Source organism: Oryzias melastigma, linkage group LG3 (assembly GCF_002922805.2).
Source record: "Oryzias melastigma strain HK-1 linkage group LG3, ASM292280v2, whole genome shotgun sequence".
Taxonomy (NCBI): Eukaryota; Metazoa; Chordata; class Actinopteri; order Beloniformes; family Adrianichthyidae; genus Oryzias; species Oryzias melastigma.
This window is the reverse complement of record NC_050514.1, coordinates 1,954,142-1,976,605: the sequence shown is the minus strand read 5'-3', so window position 1 is coordinate 1,976,605 and position 22,464 is coordinate 1,954,142. Positions and strand designations below refer to the sequence as shown.

General features: G+C 37.7%; 1 protein-coding gene across 1 annotated transcript in view; it reads left to right on the top strand.

Annotated features, from left to right (window-relative positions):
• Positions 1-21,178, top strand: part of LOC112160622 (protein kinase C-binding protein NELL1) — a 400,547-nt gene extending 379,369 nt beyond the window's left edge. The window contains exons 18-20 of the mRNA XM_024295273.2: positions 12,647-12,840; positions 18,734-18,910; positions 20,682-21,178. Coding sequence (XP_024151041.2) covers positions 12,647-12,840; positions 18,734-18,910; positions 20,682-20,930 — 620 coding nt within the window. The 3' untranslated portion in view covers positions 20,931-21,178. The remainder of the gene's footprint in view (positions 1-12,646; positions 12,841-18,733; positions 18,911-20,681) is intronic.
• Positions 21,179-22,464: the final 1,286 nt, after the last annotated feature.

Here is a 22,464-nt window from a genome sequence, read left to right as displayed (position 1 = left end):
CAAACAGGCTGGATAAAACTTTTCTTCTTTCATTATTTATTTATTTATTTCATTTTTATTCAACAAAAGGAAAAACATTAAACACAAACTTGAGTTTCAAACTCAAACATGAAGAAAAAGTGAAAAGGGGACAGAAAGAAGAAAAACTTCTATTGTCTAGTAAATCTAAATTAAGCATCAACAAATCTATTGCGTTTGGATGATATTAGAATGATATTTTAGTATTGGTTGTCCAGAAATTGACCTTAAAGCCTCATTTCCACTGAGCGATCCAGTTCGATTCGGTATTTTGAGCATTTCTATTGTTAGATGGACCCGTTAAACAGTACGGACCGGTACCTCTAGAGGGCCCCCATCTATTATAGGTCCATAGAAAAACAGAACGGGACGGTTGGGGCGGAGCCACTGTTGCCACCCACTGATTGGTAGAAAGTGATGACGACATTAGAAAGCACCAATAAAGCGGTAAGCTAGCGTTTCTGTTTTCTTCTTTACGGCGGTTTTCTTCTTAGCCGCCTGGAATCTTATTACAAACATTAAATTCCTGTTATACTCCATGTACAAATATTAATAAGTATTAAATAAAATATTACAAGTTCTTTAAGGTTTAAGTTGATTTATTCTGTAATAATATTCCTGCCTGTTTTTATTTGTAGTTATGTTAAAACATTACAGTTTTAAAGTTTTAAAAATGTAGTCTTCGAGTTTTCAATAAATGTGTATTCCGTTCTGCCCGTGACTTAAGTGTGTTTTAGATTTTGGCCACTTGTGCGATTAGGTTTGACATCCCTGCTGTAGATACAAGAGAACCAGAGTCCCTGTGCCGATCCCCAGTCCAGATAAAAAAACAAGATTGTGTCAGGAAGGGAATCCAGTGTAAAAAAAAAAAAAAGAAAAACTCTGCCAAACCACGTGTCTGAATTAGTGAAATCTGATGATCTGTGGCGACCCCTGAAGAGATTTGCTGAAAGGTGAACAACAACAGTGTCTTCATTCCTGTGGAAATATTTGATGTCTACACTTTAGATATAATATGACATTTATTCTTTTTAGCAGACCTGAGACTTTGACTTAAAGTTTTCAATTTTTTCCTTTCATAACGACAAATGTTTTTTCAAAGTGAATTACATCAATGGGGGTTTTTTTTTTAAAAAACAGCTGAGATTAGGATTAAGTGGAATGTCCCTCAATTGACTGATGTGCAGTTACAGGCGCAGTCGGAGGTGAAAGGAGGCACTGACATTTGTGGAGCCATTCGTCAAACCAGCCAACTTTCTGCTTCATGTCTTTTGTCACACCGTCCAAATAAAAAAAAAAAGTGAAATGGATGAAACATGGGTATAATGGATAGACTAGGAAGTCAGGCAAAGACTAAAACATTCTCAGTTATGGTGCACAAACTCTCCGAAACACTGAAACCTACTTTGTTGCCGTGGCAGCAGTGGATATTGGTTAAAAGGATGCCTGTGGGTGTACTGGCAGTGGTTAGGATGAAAACGACAGCAGAAAGACAGGCAGTCGACACCGTCTCACACAGAGCAGCCCAAAGTGTGTGCAGGAAAAGAGTGCGTATGATAAAGAGGAGACTTATGCAGCTTCATTGCATTTTGCCAATATCCATCTACATATGAACTGGATAAAAAAAAAAAACGACAGAAATAACCTTTTTCCATGTAAGATTAAATGACTCTGGCTTTAAAGTTAAGTAGAACTTCAAAAGTAGGGTGCAGTCGGATCAGTAGGTCTAAATTATACTAGATCAATGATCCCTTAGAACAAAAATCACAGTTGCTTGCTCCATAACATCGCAATGTTCTCCGTCATTTATTAAATCTATTGAAGGACTGAAGAGAGGCTATTACTTTGAGAAAACTGAACATGAAGGTGTGTTTTTATGATTCATTCATACCATTCATATCTAACTTAGTCTGTAAAAACTCAGAATTTGTCAAGAAAAGAATGATCCATGTTGCTTTAGACTCCATTTATTTATAAATGTGCTTTGTGATCAGTCACTAAAACGAATTCGCAATGATAACTATAATAATATATTTAATTGAAAGTCTGCATGGGTATTTGTTGGATTTATAGTGTGACTCTGCCTCTGGGTTAGTTTTTATTCCTGTTGTGGATGTGACAGCACAGATGTTGACTTCTCCTCTCCGTCTGCCAGAAGCCAGATAAATAAGTACAAATGAAAATGTAGCAGGACTTTCTCCTCCCACAACAGTCAACGGAACTTAGAGGAACATTCTGTGTTGATCAGAGCAGACAGAATCAAAGTCATCCAGTTATAAGTACATGTGACCGAGATACAAGGAGGAACAGAGAACCCCACGAAGATGAGCTCTAAATATTTACATTCAAAAATTACAATTATTTTATACTTTCTAAAGCTTGATTTAAAGTTCAACGTGATTAATGTAAAATGTGTGGTCTCTCACCATGCTGAACAAGTCATAAAAACATTGTAAAAAGCATAAACTACTAGTATTTATAGGTGCTATCACCGAATTAAGTCTAGATTATTCTAATGGAAGCAAAAACAATTGAACTTTTTTTCAACACTGTTCTATTTTGTTGACAAAAAAAACATTTTCACTAGTGTTCCCTTGTATTTTAGTGCAATTTGGCCTGCTTTTTTTTCTTGTTGCATACTATGTTCTGCATCCTGATTGGCTGTGGTTACCTTGTCAATCAATCCCTTGTGTGCCATGTCTCCTGTACAGATACATAGCTTGTCTATGGAAATTATTTAAGGCCAATATAATTTGAAACCCAAATAAAGCAAATTAAAAAGTATTGGTGTTTGGCCCCAAAAAAAGTTTGCTTTTATAAAATAAACTTAATTATTTTCAGCTTCAAATGTTCAATTTTTTTGGTTTCAAACCTCAAAATGTCAATTTCAAAACTTTTTTTTCTCTTTCAACTTTTTTTTCCAATTTGAAATTTTCTGATTCAAAGACGACAAAAAAGATCTGAAACTGAAAAAAAAGTTTTAAATGGAAATTTTTAGTTTGAAACCTAAAAAACAGATTTGACGCCAAGTTTATTTAAGACTTTCTTTCTGATTTTTTTTTTTATTTTTTTCTTTTAGCCAAACACCAATATTTTTCAATTTGTTTTCTTTGGGTTTCAAATAATATTGGCCCTAATTTAGCTCCATACTTGCTATCTTTACAGAAATCTTCGATCGCGATCGGATATTTGCTTTTGTTCTATAAATCTGGACCTATTTTTTAGTTTGAGAGTTTAAACAAGGGAATAAAGCTTGTAAACGTTCATGTCTGTCTGAGAAAAATGTATAAAGTGCATCATGAGTAGATTTACAGCCTTGACACATCTGTACTCGTACATCGCGAAATCCCCCTATCGTGAAACTTCAGCGAAAACGAGGGAATGCTGTATAAATCCTCATACTCAGCAGGCAATATGGAAACTGTGGACAGGAACAAATAAAAAAAATCTTTAAAACAATCCTTGAAATTACATTGTATGATTTTTAAAGAATTTATTTAACGGTGCAGAAAATAACTATTTAGCGCCTTCAAACAAGTAAAAATTCTCCCCCTCACAGATTGGCTACTTCTTCTTCAAGAAGCTCTTCTTGTTACTTGTGTTAATGTCAGTTCCAACTGATTATCTGCATTAAAGACACCTGTATCTTACTGTTAAACCGTCAGATTGCAACCTCTCCACCATGAACAAGACCAAAGAGCTATCAAAGGACACCAGGGACAAGATTGTAGATCTGAACAAAACTGGAATGAACCAATCTACAAAACCTCGGCGACACTGCTTCATCTGCGGTGCATCTCCATTGCGTTGCCTTGACACAAAAAAATGGAATGTTCATCAATCGATCAAAAAGTTTAGGTCTCCTCCTTCATGTCTGCGTCTAACGTCGTCCCTCCAGAACGCTATCCAAACTTTACGCAGGAGTTCTATTAGGAGAAGAACCGGAAACAGGTCTGGGTTTCAAAATAATAACTTCTGTTGTACTTTCAGAATAAAACTTTGTAAAAGTTTGGTTGATAAGCCCACTCGATTATGCATTTTAACACTGCAGATAAACACCGGTGTCCATTTACGCCACAGACGACAAAGATGTTATTTTGAAAGTACGAAAGCATAACAACAAACAAGATCTCACCCGGTGGGTTAAAATTTATTTATAGAAAAATGAGAAAACAGCCCTGAACTCCATGAGTGATCTGGTCAATGACCTGAAGATAGCCGGGACCACAGTAACACAGGTTACCGTAGTAACACAGGATGTTGTCATGAATTCAAATTCTGCAGTTTTTTTGACAAACCTCTCTCTAACCCAGTACATGTCCGGGTCCATCTAATGTTCTCCAGAAATCATTTGGATGATCCAGAGGAGGATTAGGAGAATGTCATGTCTACAGATGAGACCAAAATACCAAAATGGAACTCTCAGGTTTAAACACCACTCATCGTGGTTGAAGGGGGTAGAATCTGTGGTCACTGTGAAGGATGGGGGTGGAAACATCATGCTTTGAGGCTCCTTTTTTGTAAAGAAGACAGCATTATCGATGTGTACTAAAGGACAAATGGAGTCATGGATGATGAGATTTGGAGCAGAAACGTCTCTCCATCACTGAGAGTATTGAGAATGAAACATGGGTGTATCTTCATCATGACAGTGATCCCAAACACATGGACCGAGCAAAACAAGTGGCAACGTGGGCTCTAGACTCCTCACCAACAGAGAATCTGTGGAAACGGACACTTTTCCAAATAACCACAGATTATTTTAACAGTTCCTTTAAAATAAGCTCTCAAACTCTTGAATGACTCATTAGTTTTGCGTTATTACATACATTTGAATCTTAAAAGGAAAATAAAAGGAGCAAGTGTTCCTTTCAGAGAGGCAGCAGGAAGTTATTATCAACTGTTGAAGTTGTTAAAAAAGCTTTCAGTCCAAGGATATTTGTCAAGCAGGCGGTTTGTTGTAATGTTGGTGCTAATTTGTGTTTGGCAAACAAAGCAGCTAGCTGTGCTGCTCTGGGCTCATGCAGCTGCACGGCACATTAATCAATGCCAGTGTTTTCTCTTTGAACGTACTAAGTGCACTCCTCCAGATTAGGTAGATAGTTTATTGGGGCTAAACAATTTATACATTTGCATCACCTTTTCATTCTCCCAGGAGAGGCAAAGGTAAACAGACGGGCACTTTTCCAGGCAAACACTTGTCTTATAGTTAGTGTATGTTTTCAGCCTCACGTAGACATTATGATTGAATTTCTACTTGAGATGGGTCCACTTTAAATACAATTTCTCTCTGCGTCAAAAAATAAAAAAACACAAACAAGCCCATGCATATATACATTTTACACAGGATTTTCAATTTGTCAAACAAAAATGGCCTCAAATATGTCTGAATGGACACAAATATACAGGATACAAACATACAATTACATTCATTTTTTTACCTTTTTCTTATTTATTTATTTTTTCTGATTGGAGGTTTAAGAACAAATGCTCTTCATACTGGAAATTAAACACTGTTATTATATATATATTTTAATGATTTAAAAAATCCTATTTCTGTTTATATTTTAAAGTCATGTGACTATAACTAAACTAAAATAGAATGAAGTGAAGCTAAAGACCTCCCAGCTGAAGATTGTCAAAATCTCTTTGATTTCTGCAGCATTTGTTGCCTCCATCCCATTTCCAGCTGGTTTCAGATCCATAGTCAGCATGAAAATTTAAAAGAACACAATAAATGTTTTGATTTGAGGTTTTGATTTTTTTTTTTTAAATGTTTAGCAAAAACTTTTCAGGAATTGACAGGGTGATTTTTTTTTTAGACAGCTATGGAGCTATTTGGGAGCTAATATTATTTGAACACAAACACAAAAATATTTGTGTTTGACCCAAAAAAATGTAAAATGTCCAAAACTTTTTGCTACTCTAAAAAAACATATTTATTTTCAGCTTCAAATGTTCTGATTTTTAGGTTTCAAGATTTCAATTTCAAACCTTTATTTTTCATTTGAATCTGAAAATTTCAGTCCCGGTGCATTCACTGACTCCTAGAAGTGTGATAATTACGGTCAGAAAATGACTGTATTGTCTGTACTATTGTAGTCTGAAGTTGTCCTAAGACAGGTGTAAAAAACGAGTTTTATCGCGTACAAACCACACGTCCAAAATGCTTTTTTTGCCTATAAACAGCACAATAATGTTACAAAAGATGATCAGAGTGGGACTTTAATGGAAAGACCCAGTAATGGAAATAGGAAGTTAGGAGAAAAAAATGAATGATGGATATTTTAGTAAACCAACACATTGATTTTGGCACTTTTACCCTTTTTCTCTTTTCCTGTTTTTCAGAAAGACGTGATTTAGAGAAACTTTTTAACAACGTTTTTGAAATGAGCCTTTTCTTTTATGTATCTTTTATCTTTTCACCTGTTCCTTAAGGCTAAAGATGAATTCATAAACCACAAATGGTCACAATAATTTAACACATCTATAAAAATGTATCTGACAGTTGTGCTTCACTTGAGTGCAATCCAGGCATTAAAAGAAACAAAACTAATACTCATTTTATTCATATATGGACAATAAAAAAGATGGACAAGAAAAAAAATAACAGTAGAATCCCATAAACTGGAGCCCTGAGACGTTGGCGTGTAGCATTTAGCTGGTATTTCATTGCACTTCTCTCTGTCACACTTCCTCACATCTCAGCGGGGCTGTGGACTCCATGCAGGAAGTGTCTGGACTTTAGGGTCTTGATTGTCTGATGTGGACATCTCAGTCCAGCATCCTGCGGCGCAATGAGCCGGCTGTGTCACGATGCGCCTCTTGTTGTTTTGCAGCTCTCTGTGTCGGGTGGAAATGAGAGCAGAGCAGCTGCATACATCAGCCCATCTGCTTTATGACTCTGGAAGGAAGCTGCATGCGCTGCATCTCACACTATGTTTATTATACATCACGCTTTAGGGGCCACAGGTGGATTTAATAAACAGATTGTGAAGAAAGATGGGGATAATACAACATAAATTCCCCGCATGTCCCTGCAAGACAGTTTCTTCATCATTCTCTCTCTCTCTGTGACCTTTCCATATGGCCCGCCTGCAGACACACCGAGAAATATGGCTTAAATACTCAAATACTGCGCTTTTCATGCCTTCTAATTACAAACATCTGTCAGGAGGATTTAGCTGTTTGGTGTGTCTGCCTCCACATTGTCATGTACTAACACAAGATTAGTGCTTTCATGTGTGACAACAAATTTGGTTCTGAGTGAAAGTTCTGCATACGGCTGCCTCTGCTCTGCTGACTTCTCCAAAGGGCTTTTGTGTTTGATTCAAACTCTGCCTTTCACAGCCTGAGTGTAACAGCCTTCCTCAGTCTGTGAGCTGCAGCTGCTGGCATGAAGAGCATTAATCCTTCACCAGCAGAGGTACAGTATGTCTGACTGGCTGATGGGGATTTCATTTAACATATGCAAATAGTCTGTCAAGGGGCACAATAAATTCTTGGTCGAGCTGTTTTCCATGAGAAGAACTGATAGTGCGACCAATTAGAATGCATATTCTGCAGCGTAGAGGAGTATTGTTGCTGCTGGGATGTTAAACCTTGCCAAGCTTAATGTCGACCAAGCTGCCTCCTGGAGACCACTGATCACTCCGCTTTAAAAAAGAAAATAAAATAGAAACCAAAATGCTGGTACTCTGTCTGGAAATGCAAAACTTTAAAACTTTGACTTTTTTCTCTTTTCCTATGATAAAACGTTGCTTTAAGTTAATCGTTTTACCTTTTAAAGACACAATAGAGTGGGAGACATTACATGTCATGCAGTGCTACTGCACTACGTTCCAGAGACAAGGAATGTATTAAGATATATGTTAACAAAAAAATCAAAATAAATATAATGTAAAAGACTAATAAAGTAATCATGCACATTGTGGTACAAGCACCGAATTGGTACAGAGGTACCTAAGAATCCCCTTATATCCAAGATTTAAAATATATATAAAACATCTATAATATAGCAGTCTTCTGTGGGTACCCCTCAAGCAGAGGTGGAGCTAGAACATTTTTCATTGGGGGTACAGAAGACTTTGGAAGTCTGGCAAATGAGAACAGCAGGAGTGGGGGAGTGGTCATGAGAAATGAAAGGATCAAATGTGTGTCTCTATGAGTTCTATCAGTGTTTTCAGATCATTTAAAAACTGTTGCTCTTGTTATTTTTGCAGTGCTTAAAAAAGCTTGCATTGCATTGATGATTAATGATGATACTAATCTTGATTTTAAAATAGGGGAGGGCAAATATGGTGTTACATTTCTGCCAAAGCTCTTCCACAAGCGTTTATCAAGCGTTCCATAGGTTCAGGACAGTCTCCACCCCCTCTCCTCTACTTCTGAGCTCCTGAAACCTCTTCTCCGCTGGTGGGAGGATTCTTACGCACCTCTGCTGCTCACCTGTAAAAGTATTATTACGCTCCTAAAACTAGTTCCGTCTTCTCGTGGAGGACTGTGCCCCCCTTCGCATGTGCGTGGAATTTGATCTACGCTCATGGGAGACTTTTGGCGCAAATTTAACACCACAGGTCTTAATAAATTGTAATTGAGTTCAATTTTTTTAACTTTTTTTTGGGGGGGGGGTCGGGGTCAGTTTAAACTTTCATCTTTTAAAAGTCTGACTAACATTAGTGGTTCCTTTGTTTTTCCCTGTTGTAATATTTTTGCAGTTGTGATATGAACATTGTGAGTTTTTTTAATCAAAAAACACAATATTCAGGTATTAATATTCATTGACTTAGTCTTAACTTCAGAAGGTGTAGCTTTATTCTTAGTTAGGAGTAGAAAATACATCTGAGTATTAGGGCTAGTTTACAAACAGTTTTTTTTTTTTAATTACAACTTTAAATCTGGCAAATTTACGAGATTTAAAGTTGTACATTTATGACTTCATCTTGGACAAGATTTCATGTACGGACATCAGTGAAGATAAAAAAGTTCAGCGGGCCGTCTTGTGGGGTCCAGATGACCCACTTTTAATGTAAATGTGCCTGGGATAGCACATGGGTTGAAAAAGTCACAGGGTAAATTTATGCCTTTTTTTCTCAAAAATGTACCAGTTTTAAAGTAATGAATTTATTACTTTAAATCTCGTAAATTTACAAGAAAAAATTATAAATTTAGTCATAAATTGAGAAAAAAAAAGAACCAAAGTTGTCTGAAAGTCGTGGAGCATCTTGTGAAGATTTATTTCCAGACTTGTGTCAAAAACAAAGAAATTCTGAACCTTTTGGAGACTTAAAATCAAATTCTTACCAGTGAGTCTGACTTTCAGGGGTTTGTGTGTCAGTTATGCAGATTTTCAATTGTAAAATAAAGAGCTTAGAGACAGACGTCCGAAGGACCGCCACTTTAATCTGCCCTTTGCAGTCACATACCCAGAAGCCCATTCACCAGCTTACGTCATGAATGTCATGCGTAGAAAGAACAGGAGAATGTGAAGAGTGTTACATACATTTTCCAAACGAAACGCCCTGTTTCAACACACAACAACAACAAAGAGGAATGGAAACAGTCTGTTCTGTTAGTGCAAGAACGTTGAAAGTAACACCACACAGAGTTGGAGGAGATCTCGTCTTTGTGGAGAGAGAAATGAGTGCATATGGACATGACTTCATCAACGGTCTCTGCAGAGATCCTGCAAACCACCCATCAATGAATAAAACATAAAAAACTCAATCAAAATCAAATAAAGAAGCTTCAAAACATTTGTAACATTGTAGACATTCAACCTACCTGTTCAAATCCAGGACACTTTTTACAGTGTAGTAGTTATGCTGCTGCACACGGCGTTCGCTCGCTGGATTAGGTAACTTTAACTTCAACTGTACCAGAAAAAAACTTGTAATATTTCTTTTTTTTTTTTTGGTGGCCTAGAATTTCATTTTTTTGCTGTTGAATGCTCAGTTCACACACACACACCGCTCTGCTCTGCGAGCTGCTCTCAGGCACTCACCTGACTCATTGTGCTCCTTCACCGGCAAATACAGTGAGCAGCCATGTCTCTGGGACCTTTCTATTTGGGAATTTACTAAAAACTATCATTTGCTACAAATGAAAAAGGGTCTCTTCCCTATTGATAGAAATGTCTGTAAGGATAATACATTTGTCTGCTTGCTGTTGGCCTTTGGCAGTTTGAAACTATAAAGTTTAATATTTAAAATGATGTTTGCTTCCTCCCACTCCCTTTCAGGCAATCTCTCAATGTCTAGTTATCCTGTGTGTGACACGTCTTTATGGATGGAAACCTGATGATTGATTATTGCAAATGAAATGATTTTTTCTTTGTCTTGATTGCTTGAAATAAACCATTTAATCAAATCAAATGTTTCTAAATGTAGTCAGGTTCAGCTTGATTACATACTTTTTTTCTAAATTAAAAACTCTATTTTCTCAGAAAAGTTCAGTTTCCCGTTTAACCCTTTAATACCGGACACATCATTGACTTATCATTGAATAACTTTAAATGTACGAGATCAACGTGAATCAGCTGATTCTGGGGCAGAGAAAATCCTCTTTTCATGTTGGCTTTGCAACTATAACACTTTACAAAAGTAAAATTTGCCCAATGGGGCAAATTTTACTTTTCTCTGTAAGAGAATCAGCTGATTTATGTTGATTGTGTAGGCACTTCACTACTGGCACAAAGCTGCTAAAGCTGCTGTGTTAAAGGGTTCAGATAAAAATAGTCTAATTGGAAGGTAATCTCATCAACATTTGAACAAGATTTGAGGAGCTGCAGCCGTTTTTCAAGATGATAAATGTGAGAAATCTTTCTCTAATCTTTCACCCTGCTGAGGATCACTTGTGGGCTTCACATGTTTTTACTGTTTCTCCAGAATCAGATCGAGGTCTGGCAGAGGTTACTTCCCCTTTAAGAGAAGATAAATCTGGGTGAAGCAGAAAGACGACTCGGACTATTCTGAGTGATGGGTTAGAGGGCTGGGACATGTTGCCTGCTTCACCAGAGGAGCTTTCTCTGTACAGAAACATATACTAAAATAGTTCCTGTTTTAAGGTTTCCTATGAAAACTTTCAACTGTAGTAAAAGGAAGTTGAACAGTTAAGAGTAGAGAAAGAAATATAGATTTTCTAAGTTGCTACCTCTTGCTTCTGTTTTTCATACATCAAATTAAACTAAACTGATGGACACAAACAGATCTGTGAAAATATCCATATAACCATTTAAATAGGGATTTAAAAATAATTACTTTTATTTTAGAAAGAAAAAGCCTGGAGCAAGAACCAGATTTACACCACTTTGACATTTGACACCAGGTCTCTTCCAACTGTGAGTACATGCGCTAGTATCGGTTAGCATCAGTCCAGTGTGAATACCATAAAAGTGCGTTGAAGAACTTGTGCTCAGTGTGTTCTTAAACCTGTCATATGGCGTGAACAGCATTATAGCCTCATAGAACTGTATGACATTAACTCAAAAAAAGTCTATTTGTAACCTAGTGTTCCCTATACTGCTGAAAATACGGAACAAAAAAATTGAACTCACCGACATGACTTGGTCAAAAAAGACAGAAAGATCCAAATCGTTTTTTAACTTTTTTTCCATACAGGCTTTTGCTCGTGCAGCAGTGAGCTGCAGTGACACATGGCAGTGATTAGTGTCTGCAGGCAGCAGCATTTCTGTCAAAAACGACTTTGGTCTTTTTCTGTCTGAACAGCTCACACTTAGTGAGTGGAACAAGTGAAATGCCATGACTTAGTAAAAGGTGAGGACAGATGTTTGGAGTGAAAATGTCACGGAGCGTTGCTTGTTGTTGGGCTCTGGTAGAGAGAAATGAGGAAGATCTCAGATGTGGTCCACTTCTTCTTGTGACCGAAGCTATATATAGTATGTTGTAAATGTAGTTTGACTTTTTTTTCCAAAAATAACCCAACACCATGCAACATAATCAGTTATTTTTTGCAAAATGTATTAAAAATAATTATATTAATTATATATTTTTTTTGGGGGGGGGGGTGATAATACTATCATTTCATCAGATAAAGTCCTTTATAGAAATGCAAAATTTGAGGTAGACGGAATGACTGTACAATTCATTCATGTTTGATAACATTTACAAATGTCATTTCTGCAAATGTTCACATTCCACAGTCATTGTGAGTACACTTAAAGCAATACAAACGGCATGACTCATGTATTTATTCCTCTTTTAGTGCATATAATAAAACAGTATTTTCCAAAATGATCGCATTTAATGAAACTTGAATAAAACAGAAAAATGTTGGTATACTTAATAATGTAACTTTACAGCATTTTGAGGTTTTGGTTTAAAAACATTCTTAAAGTAAAAAGGAAGAAAGTAACTTTCGGCTTTTACCTTCAGGGGTCGCCACAGCGAATCAGTTTCCTTTTCATTTTATTACATAAGCACAACACGTGCATATTTGCAAAGGTGAAGTTTATCTTGTTTTAATTAAAATGTTGCATCTGTGTATGTGATAGAGTTTAAATTTAACTTATAATCTTAATGTTTTTGGAAAGGTTAACACATAGAATCATAGTTTGATTCTAGAAACTGACATTTCTAATCATGTCTCTTTTTCTTTCTGTGTCCTGCAGACATTGATGAGTGCAGTTTGCAGACACACACCTGCTGGAATGACAGCGTGTGCGTGAACCTGCCCGGAGGCTACGACTGCGTCTGCGTTTCTGGTCCGGGCTGCAGTGGCGACTGTCCACAAGAAGAAGGAATCAGACGCAACGGAGAAGACTGGAAGCCAAATTTTGACCACTGTGCCATTTGTTCCTGCAAGGTAGTAAAGGAGAACACACACTTTTAATTAACACACATGTTACAAAAAAGCTTCCTTTGTTTATGCACTTTTTTTTTTCACATTTGTACATTGAACCAAAACTTAAACAATAAGGTCTGCAGTGAGGAAAACAATGCTGGCATTGTGGTTTATTTTTGGTACATTTGTTTTATTCTGTTAGTTCTTGATACAGACTCACATTTCAGGAGCTTTGCTTTTGAGAAACAAACATTTAACAACCGGAGAAAGGCAGTTTGTCGGTGGGTGGAGTGTTCCTGCTTCATGTGGAGGAGTTTAAATATCTTGGGGTCTTGTTCACGAGTGAGGGAAGATCAGAGTATGAGATTGACAGCTGGATTGGAGCGGTGTCTTCTGTTATATGGTCACTGTACCTGAGAGCTGAGCCAGAAAGCAAAGTTCTCAATTTACCGGTTGATCTTCGTTCCAGTACTCAACTATGGTCATGAGCTCTGGGTCGTGACCAAAAGAACGAGAAAAAAAATCTTTCATTTGAACTAAAAGTGACTTTCCCAAAATGTACCAGGGAATTATAAGAATGTAAAAAAAGACATTTATTTCGACAAAAAATCCTAACATGGACATGTTGAAATTCTATTTTACATATTACTGAAAAAGCTCGTTTTATTGACTGTTATGTCCCTCTGAAATCTGTAAAAAACAAAAAAAACATCAAACATTTCCATGTTGTTAAGCTAAACTGTATAGATATAGTACTTTCATAGCAGAACTTTAAATGTTTAAATGTAAAACTAAATCTACTGTTTGTTCGCCATAAGTGGATTTTAAACCAAATTTGCACAAAACTGCGCTGTTGGTTTTATATGGTTTCATAATAAGTAACAAACCTGTTTTTTTAGCTTCCAGTCATCTAAGTTTACAAATGGTACGTTTTGTTTTATGTAGGTATAATTTAAACAAGCAAACAAACAAAAGATTGGGCTGAGATAACAAATAGAACCGCTCCATCAAGAGTAAATAGAACATTGTTGTTGGAGTTATAGTTTACAAAAGAAAAGAAAAAAAGTGAAGGATACAGGCTTTATTTTGTTGTCTTCATTTAAGCAGAAGCAAATCCTCACATTAAAACGATGAAGGCTTCTTTGCCATAGCTCTGAGGTTTTCCTCTGTGCTCCAACAATAAGCAGTTGGCAGCGCTTCAGATGTTTCTGCTCTGCACACTTCCAGCAAATAATGTTTATTGTTATTTATTGTCAACTGTTTCACTGGAGTGTTGGCAAAAGAAAATGTACGGGGATACAGAAATCGTTTTCTGGAGTGTGAATTGAATTGTTTTCTCACTTGATAATGGCTCCGGTTTTTTCAGTTGGCGACTGTGGATTCCCACAGAGAGGAAAGTGATACCAAAAATATACTGTAGTTAAATCTGACTGTTAAACGTTCCGCAGTGAAGCGCTTATTATCACCTAACCTTTTCATTAACAGTGTTTGCATTGCATGCATATTTATATACAGTAGTTGGGGGATGTGTTTTGGCTGTGATAGGGGTTATATCACTGCTCTTACCTAAGACTCAGTCACTACAATGCACATACATTGTTTTTTTTAATATTACCAAGCTCCTACTCACTGTGTTCTGCAGGAGAAATAGTGTTTCCTCTGGTCGCTGAAAGGAAAACCAAAATTCATGTACTTTACACGTATAAAACCATCAGGTTCACCCAGGAAAAAGCCCAGTAGAATTGCCAAGCCTTCCTGGACTTTTTGGTGATAAATAATCATAGAGAACAGATATTTCCATGTGGACGTGAACAGAGTCCTCGTAGATCAAGACATACTGTACTTTTGGATTTCAACCAGTCACTGTGGAGGTATCTTTGTGTGTTCATAACCTTGCACCAGAACTGCCTACAGTCTCTAAAGGAATAAAAAAGCAGGACCAACAAGTTTGCCACGCCCTAAGAACTTGTAGATATCCAATCTGGACCTTCTTCAAAGACCACGATAGAACATGACAAGAATGAACAAGAGCCAATCCTGTAACTTTCTCTAGACTATCCAAGAAACTCAAACTCATCTCAGTCCATTCCAAACCTTTCAACACTTTGAGATATGAAAGTGGTTCGTCCCAATGAGGAAATCTCGAGCTATAAACAGAGTATTTTGGAGTAGTAAGGACTGCAACAAAAAGTTACCAAACAACCGTCGCTGAAGAGACCCTATCAACATTGCAGGACCAACTCTAGTGAATGTGATTATGCACAGACAGTAATGGGCTTGGCCAAATCTGAATTCCTGCCCCATACCCTTTCTCCCTACCCCTTCAAATGGAGACTTATGCAAAAAAGTCACCAAATTCAGATGTTACTAACCCTATATGACGTCATCAATAGTCGGAGGGGCTATGGTGCCAGAGCTCTTAAGATACATAACGTCAGCTTTGAAACTTAAAAAACCATGCGTAAGCAAAAACTCAGTACTTACATTTAAATGTAAACTTCTGTGCTTCAGAGCGCACGAAGAGGAAGGACTGCACTTCTCCTCACACAGGGACGCCGATCACTCTCCCAACGGAGGCATACTGTCAGGTTTAAACAACCTGAAACATTTCTTTGCGACAAGAGAGAGATTGTGGTCAGAAATACGATTTTACTTGCAAGGAAAAACAAAAAGAGAATGTTGAAACCAGTCTCCACCCCCCTCTGAAGTGCCCTCCGTTGAAATCCTCCTTTTATAGATAGATCCCTATAGCTTCCCCTAAAAAAACTATTTTGGACACCACTAAATGCCCGTATAGTTGGAAGGGAAGGGAGAAGCCATAGATGTAGGGCAAGAATTTGTATTCGGCCTTAGTGAGATGTGAGTGAGGTAGCAATTCTAATTAGAAAAGACAAACCTCCCCCCAATAGAATTGGCAGATTTGGTATAGTCAATGATTTGTCTACAACTGTCTCTTAGAGTGCTAATGACTGTCCCTCCCCTCACCCCAGCTAAAGACAGACAGATTCCCAACGACCTGATACCATTTAGCCTTTTTGCTAACCTATAAATGCTCTAACCGAGCGTTGTGTCTTAAGCACTTTCTTCCTAAAAGCTTACTACCAGCTCTCTTCACTCTGTTTATTAGAATTCATAACTTCTGAGAGCAAAGGCGAAACATCTTCAATTATTAAAGATGAACCGAGTCCTGTTGACTGTTTTTATACCTTGTACTTCAATGTTTTTTATTAAATTTTTCTTGCATTTCTTCCAAGGTTTCACAACCTCAGATGTGAATTGGCGCTTTATAAACTGACTGAATTGAATTTAATAAGTACTTAGTTTTGTTGTCTGTCCTTGGACATCAAATTCACAATAAATACGGACACGCTAATGCAGTAAAATTACTGAGATGACAGCAAAATAGCAATGATGAGACGCTGAAGACACCAGTGTGGCATTGGCATTCAAGTCATGTCTAACTGCTGGCATTAAAATGAAGAGCTTGCTCTCATAAATGCATCCTGCCAACACATTACAGTTGGCGAGAGTTTTCCCAGCAAGTCGAGGGCCATAACTGTAAAGACCAAGGTCATCCTCAGCAATACCACTAAGCTGAGCTCTCCCGGTAGCCAAACTCTATGCATCAATAAAACATCGGCTCTGTTTGCCCTTTTAATAGTATGCAGAGTGATTTTTATGACCATCATACTTTTTCTAACATCCATTTTATAGAAAGTATTTGCATCTCCGTGGCAAATTGGTCCCAGGACCTGACGGTGCTGGCTGTGTTCAGTAAAATGCTCCATAAAGTTTTCTCCAGGTAGAGATAGTGAGAAAACAACATCGACTATGGGAAAGAATTGAAGTTGTAGCATTTGTATTAATGCCCTTCTGCCAAACGTATAACATTAAACTGCCTCATTAGATATATATTAATGTGCTGTTTGAAAAGTGATATTTAAAGAAAAGCAATAAAAGCTGTCGTGTGAATGCTGGGTGCTTCTCTTAAATGATCCTTGAACTGAATAGATGGAGGCTGTATAACCTCAGCCAAGGCCAAATAAAACACTCATGATCAATACCACAAGGTAATGTACTTAAATTCGATTCATGCCCAACATACAAAATTCATGTGCAACAAGTGGAGATCATAAAGAGCTGTGAGCAATAATTGAGGAGGAGCGAGCCAGCAGGATGGACGAGATGCCTCAGCAGGGAGCTGGGTCAAGATGGGAGCATTCAGTGGAACGCAAACTGTCATAGGCGGAGTTGTGGAATTCTGAGCCACATCGTACACATTTCCTGACACAGGCGGTCTATGACGTCTTACCAAGCCCAGACAAATAAGAGGAAAAGTATACTTTCTTAGTAGAGGAGTTCAATGGTTGGAGAGAAAGGTGTGAGTCTTTTGAGGTGGGATGCAGGGGGTTATAGGGCATAAAACATGCTGGGCATCACTGAGGCCAGCAAGCGAAGGGCCATTAAGGAGGTCACGGAGGCAGCAGTGGGACATGCCCGGACACCTCACCAGGGAGGCGTCTAGGAGGCACCCAGATTCCAGAGCCATCTCAAGTGGCTCCTCTGCTTTGTTACTGAAGACTGAAAAAGTGGTTGTTTGACACTCGCCATTAAGTGTTCGGATGGGGGTTATCCCTTCAGCTCTGGGGCTTGATCTCCAGTGTTCACAATCTTTGGACTACAACTCTTCAACCATTTACACAATTAATTCTAGTTGGCTTTGAAACAGAGACAAGCAGCGTAATGCTGATATATAACACTTTACAGTAGTAAAGGACTGTAAATCAGCTTTCTCTGTTGGGGAGAAAAGACACTTTGCAAAGCCAATATGAAAAGCCATTTTTTCCTCCAAGTCAGAATCAGCTGATCATATAAATGTTCAAAGATATGTCAAAGAGCATGTATTGTTTAGGCGTCATGTGCGACATCTCCAGTGTTAAAGTGTTAAACCACCAAATGGTTTCCAATTGGGGTTGCTCACTGGCTCACTGGGGGGTCAAATGGGAAAACAAACCTTCCCCCACCAAAGAGTGTGGTAACTATTTTGATCTTAATTCGTCCAAATCATGCATGTGCTATAGCTTCATATTAAAACATTTAAGCTATTTTATAGATGTCCATCTTAAAAAGAAACTTTCAAACAGTAGTTATGCATCACTAATAGTTTTGCTCATAATCTTTGATTCTAGACACATAGATTCCTTAGGTTTAGGATTAGAAATGATCATAAAAGAGAACCTTCAGTCAGCATGTTCTTGGAAAATATTAAATGATAACATCGTGTTTACATCCAGTATGAAGTTCACAGTATGTTGAATTAGATTTACAAAAGGCTAGAATACTGAATAATACTGTTATTAAAAATAAATCAAATTAAATTCACCTCCTGTTCTATAAACGGTGAAACACGAATTCAATTTTCCCAGTGAACCTTTGTTATTGCGGTTCATAAAAGAACTAGATGCTGAATGACTTTGAAAAATGTTATGTTGAGCCAATTTCAATGGCTCATTTAATTACTGCTGTCTCTATCGTAAACATTGAAATATTTGAACAAAAACAGATTGGTACATACGTTACTCATTAATTGTCTGCTTTTCTCCAATCTTGTGTTTAATATGTGTCTGTTGTTGCAAAGATATTAGGATATAGCTGAAGTTCTGACTATAGCTGTTGATTATTAGATGCTGGAAATATGTTTTTTACAATAGCACTTTTTAAGCCAAAGTTTTTGCTGCTCTGTGTTATATAGTTCTCTTTTTAATCTCACGAATGTCAAACTGACTCCTACTTTTTTTTTATGTGTTAATCACCTTTTTTGCAACAGCTCTGCATCCATTCTTTAAACTGTCCCTTTTTATGCAATAATGTGAAGCCATAGTTTGACCCGTCTACCTGGATCTGTCTTCTGTAGGACGGACAGACATACTGCAGAAGGAGACCTTGTGACTGCGAAGACCCAGAGGAGGATCTGTTATGTTGTCCGGGCTGTGACAACAAGCCCGCCAGTCAGTGTTTGGACCAGAGCGGGCGAACGCTCTACCGCAGCGGAGCGTCTTGGATGTATGGTTGCCAGCAGTGTCGCTGCATGGTCTGTACACAAGTATAACACTGACACAAATTCACAAAGGCTCTGTGCTGTCTTATAAATGTGTTAAGTTTTTGTCAAGAAGGTCACTATTCAGAGTAAGTTAGCGATATTGAGAAAACCAATGGATTTTGTATACACAGTGGTTGTTTCAGTTCACAGATCTTCAGGAAGGGGAGACAATTGGATAGTGGGGATAGACACCTAATTCTGTGTTGTCAACATAGCAGTATTGCTGTGTACAGTGTGTCTTACTTATTGAAGCCAAAAACAAACATTTCTAAAAGGAAAAACTTTTTCAATTTGGCGTCAATTTAAATACTCTTTAGGTATAATAAGCTGATTTTGCCGGTAAGTCATTCCAAGGTCATCATTAAAACAGCCATGAACAAATGACATATTTAACAGATGAGCATCACCACCTGGTCATAGCTGTTTGTAGTCAGTCAGGTATTGCAGGTGAACTTGGTGAGTTTCAAAGTGTCATCAGTAGACTCTGAAATCCTATCAGAGTTTGTGACAGACTCAGGAGTGGAGCCCCACCAGTGACAGACCACAACCATGACTAGTATCTAAGAACCTCTGACTCAGACGTGGTTGAGCAAACACCACACAGCTGCAGACCCGTTTACCAGATGTGAGGGTACTAGGGTTTTCAAATGAACCATTCACAACCGACTCCACTGCTTTGACTTGAATGCCAGAAAACAGTTGCAGGTGACTCCACTGACATCAAGACACTGGTGTGAACGTCTACAGTGGAAACAAGACCATGTGACCTGGGCAATGTATCAATGGTCTACTGTCCTGTTCACTGATGAGTGTCTGGTTACTTTGCAAAGAAACAATGGTCATCAGTGTTGCTGGAGAAGGGAAACTGATTGATATGCCAAGGTCAACATGCCCCCAAAGGTTTGCTTTGGTGGAGGAAGTGTAACAGTCTGTGCAGGCATCACCAGTTATGGTAAAACCCATTTGGTTGTTGTATGTTCCAGTCCTCCACATTCTTACCTCAGAACCATCATAGAACCATCATCATCCTCCAGTTCCACCAGAACACCAAAAACTGTCTATGTAAGAATTGTCAAAGACAGACTTCAGGAAGTGGGAGTGGCTCAAATGGTATGACCAGCAATGACCTCTGACCTGAAGCCCAAAGAGCACATCTGAGACCACCTGAAGCACAGATTGGATGATAGTACTCCACCCCCAAGTGGCCTGGCAGAACTACTAGTGGAAGACATCTAGTATAGTTATATAGATATACACTATATAGATATAGTGAGGACAATGAGACATCCCTGTCAAGCTGCCATTGTGGTAAATGCTGAAAATACCTGCTATAAAGTAAAGTAATTTTGTATTGACAGGGACAACTGAAGTTATAGGGCTTTCTGGATTATTGTTTGAATTTTTGGAGTAATAAATATCAAACTGATTAAAAATTGTGTTTCCTTCCATTCATAATTAGTTATATCAAAGGGAGTTTGTAAGCATCTCATTAAAATTCAGACAAAAACTGTAAAAACACTAGTAAAAAGCGCATGAATAACAATGTCCCTAACTTATCGTGAGTAGAGTAAATGTTCGATATGTTTTCTCTCATAGTGTTGATAGAATGTTGGTTAGAGTTTGTTTAAGAACGCAAATAACTGTTATCTTTCTAGTTTAGGATGAGGCAAACCCGTCACCCTGTGAGCAGTAACTTATTCCACGCTGCAGAACACACACAGTAATATCTCCATCTCCTTTTCTTTGGTTGGCGCCTCTACAGGTGGGGGAGGTGGAATGCTGGCCTTTGGTTTGTCCCGTGTTGATGTGCGAGCACACAGCGGTGGCGGAGGGCGAGTGTTGCCCTCGCTGCATCACAGACCCCTGCCTGGCTGAAAACCTGTCCTATGATATCCGGCAGACGTGCAAGGATCCCACAGGTGTCACCCGCCTCAGCGGGGACACATGGCACATGCCCCAGTCACCCTGCACCACCTGCAAGTGTAAGGTAGGTATGCAAAAAAAGGAATAAATACAAACTGGAAACTGTTCATTCTACAACATAACTTCACAAAAACTGTGTTTTTTTTTTTTTGTTTTTTTATTTAAAGTTGCAGTCATGCCATTTTTCACTTTCTGCCTCCTAGATTAAAAAAAGCAGAAAAATAAGTCGCATACACTGAGGTAACCTGGTGTCTTGGAAAAATCTGATTACAGGAGAAATCACTTTAGTCATTGACATACGCAGCCATAATCCAGTTTACACACCCACAATTTCACAGGGACACGATCACGACTTTCATCCAGCTGCTCCTCTGCTGAAAGTCAGTTGTGTCAGCAGCCCTGCTCATGCAAATGCTGCCGGGAAACTTGGTTATGGTGTTTGTATGCCAGAAAAACTGTTTTTTTCTTTGGCCAAAAGTTGACAAAATTGGGGTTCGGCCAACTTTATTATTCGGGTTAATTTTTTTTAAAGGGGTTTTAACCCAATTTCTGTTCAAAAAAGCCAATCAGTATCCATTATATATATATATATATATATATATATATATATATACATATATAACAAGTCTTGAAAAATAGTTCCACTTCATAGTAAAATAAACCTACCATGTCTCAATCTAAAGGGTATTTTCCAATATCAAGTTTTTATCTGTATTCATCAATTTGATTTGATTCTATTAACAACTTGACTCAGACAGATTAATCTAGTTGGATCACAGGAATAGAAATCAATTATTTGATTAATTGATTAATCACTACACCCCAATTCCAATTAAGTTTACTGTCACGTGTTTTGTTGCTATTTTTGTTCCTCTCAACACAAAGTTAATGTATGGAGAAGTTCAAATTCCTGACTGATTATGAAAGGACTGCAGAATGTAGGTTAATAATGTTTTATACTACTCTTTAAAAATCTCAGATTAAAGAATAACAAAAGCTGTAGGTATTACCACGCTCTGGTGTTTGATCATCCACAGCTGTCTTCATTTCAGTTAATTACCCTCCGTGTATTTCACTGTCTGGTCTTCAGCTCTTCTTTTTCTTCTGCTTTGTCGCTCTTGCTGCTCGCATGTCTAAGTTTGGTTATTAAAAGTTTGTTTCTCCCAACAAGCCCAGTCTGATATAACCTAGTTGCAATAATTTACCAGCAAAAAAACAGAATTTATCCAAAGAGTCATATTTAAGTGCCAAATACACCAAGAAACATAGAAACTGTTTGCCTCAGTTAAATGTAAGAAATGATGAAACGGTCTTTTTCTTTTCTTTTCACAATTTTAATCACAGGGTACTTTGATTAGTTTGGTTAATGATTTTTTAAATTGTTTTTTATGTAGGAAGTTAGCAGTAATGCATCTATTTATAAATATGTAAAAACATATAATTACTTCTCAATGTCTTTAACCACTAAACTATACTAATAAACTGATATTAACTAAACTGACTCATAAATTAAAGTAGGCAAACTTGACAAATGTCAAAAGTCGTTTTTGTAGCCGATCCTTTTGTTACTTGGTTCTGCTTTTACTTAAATCCGGATCCAGGCAGTCAGAAAACAAATCAAA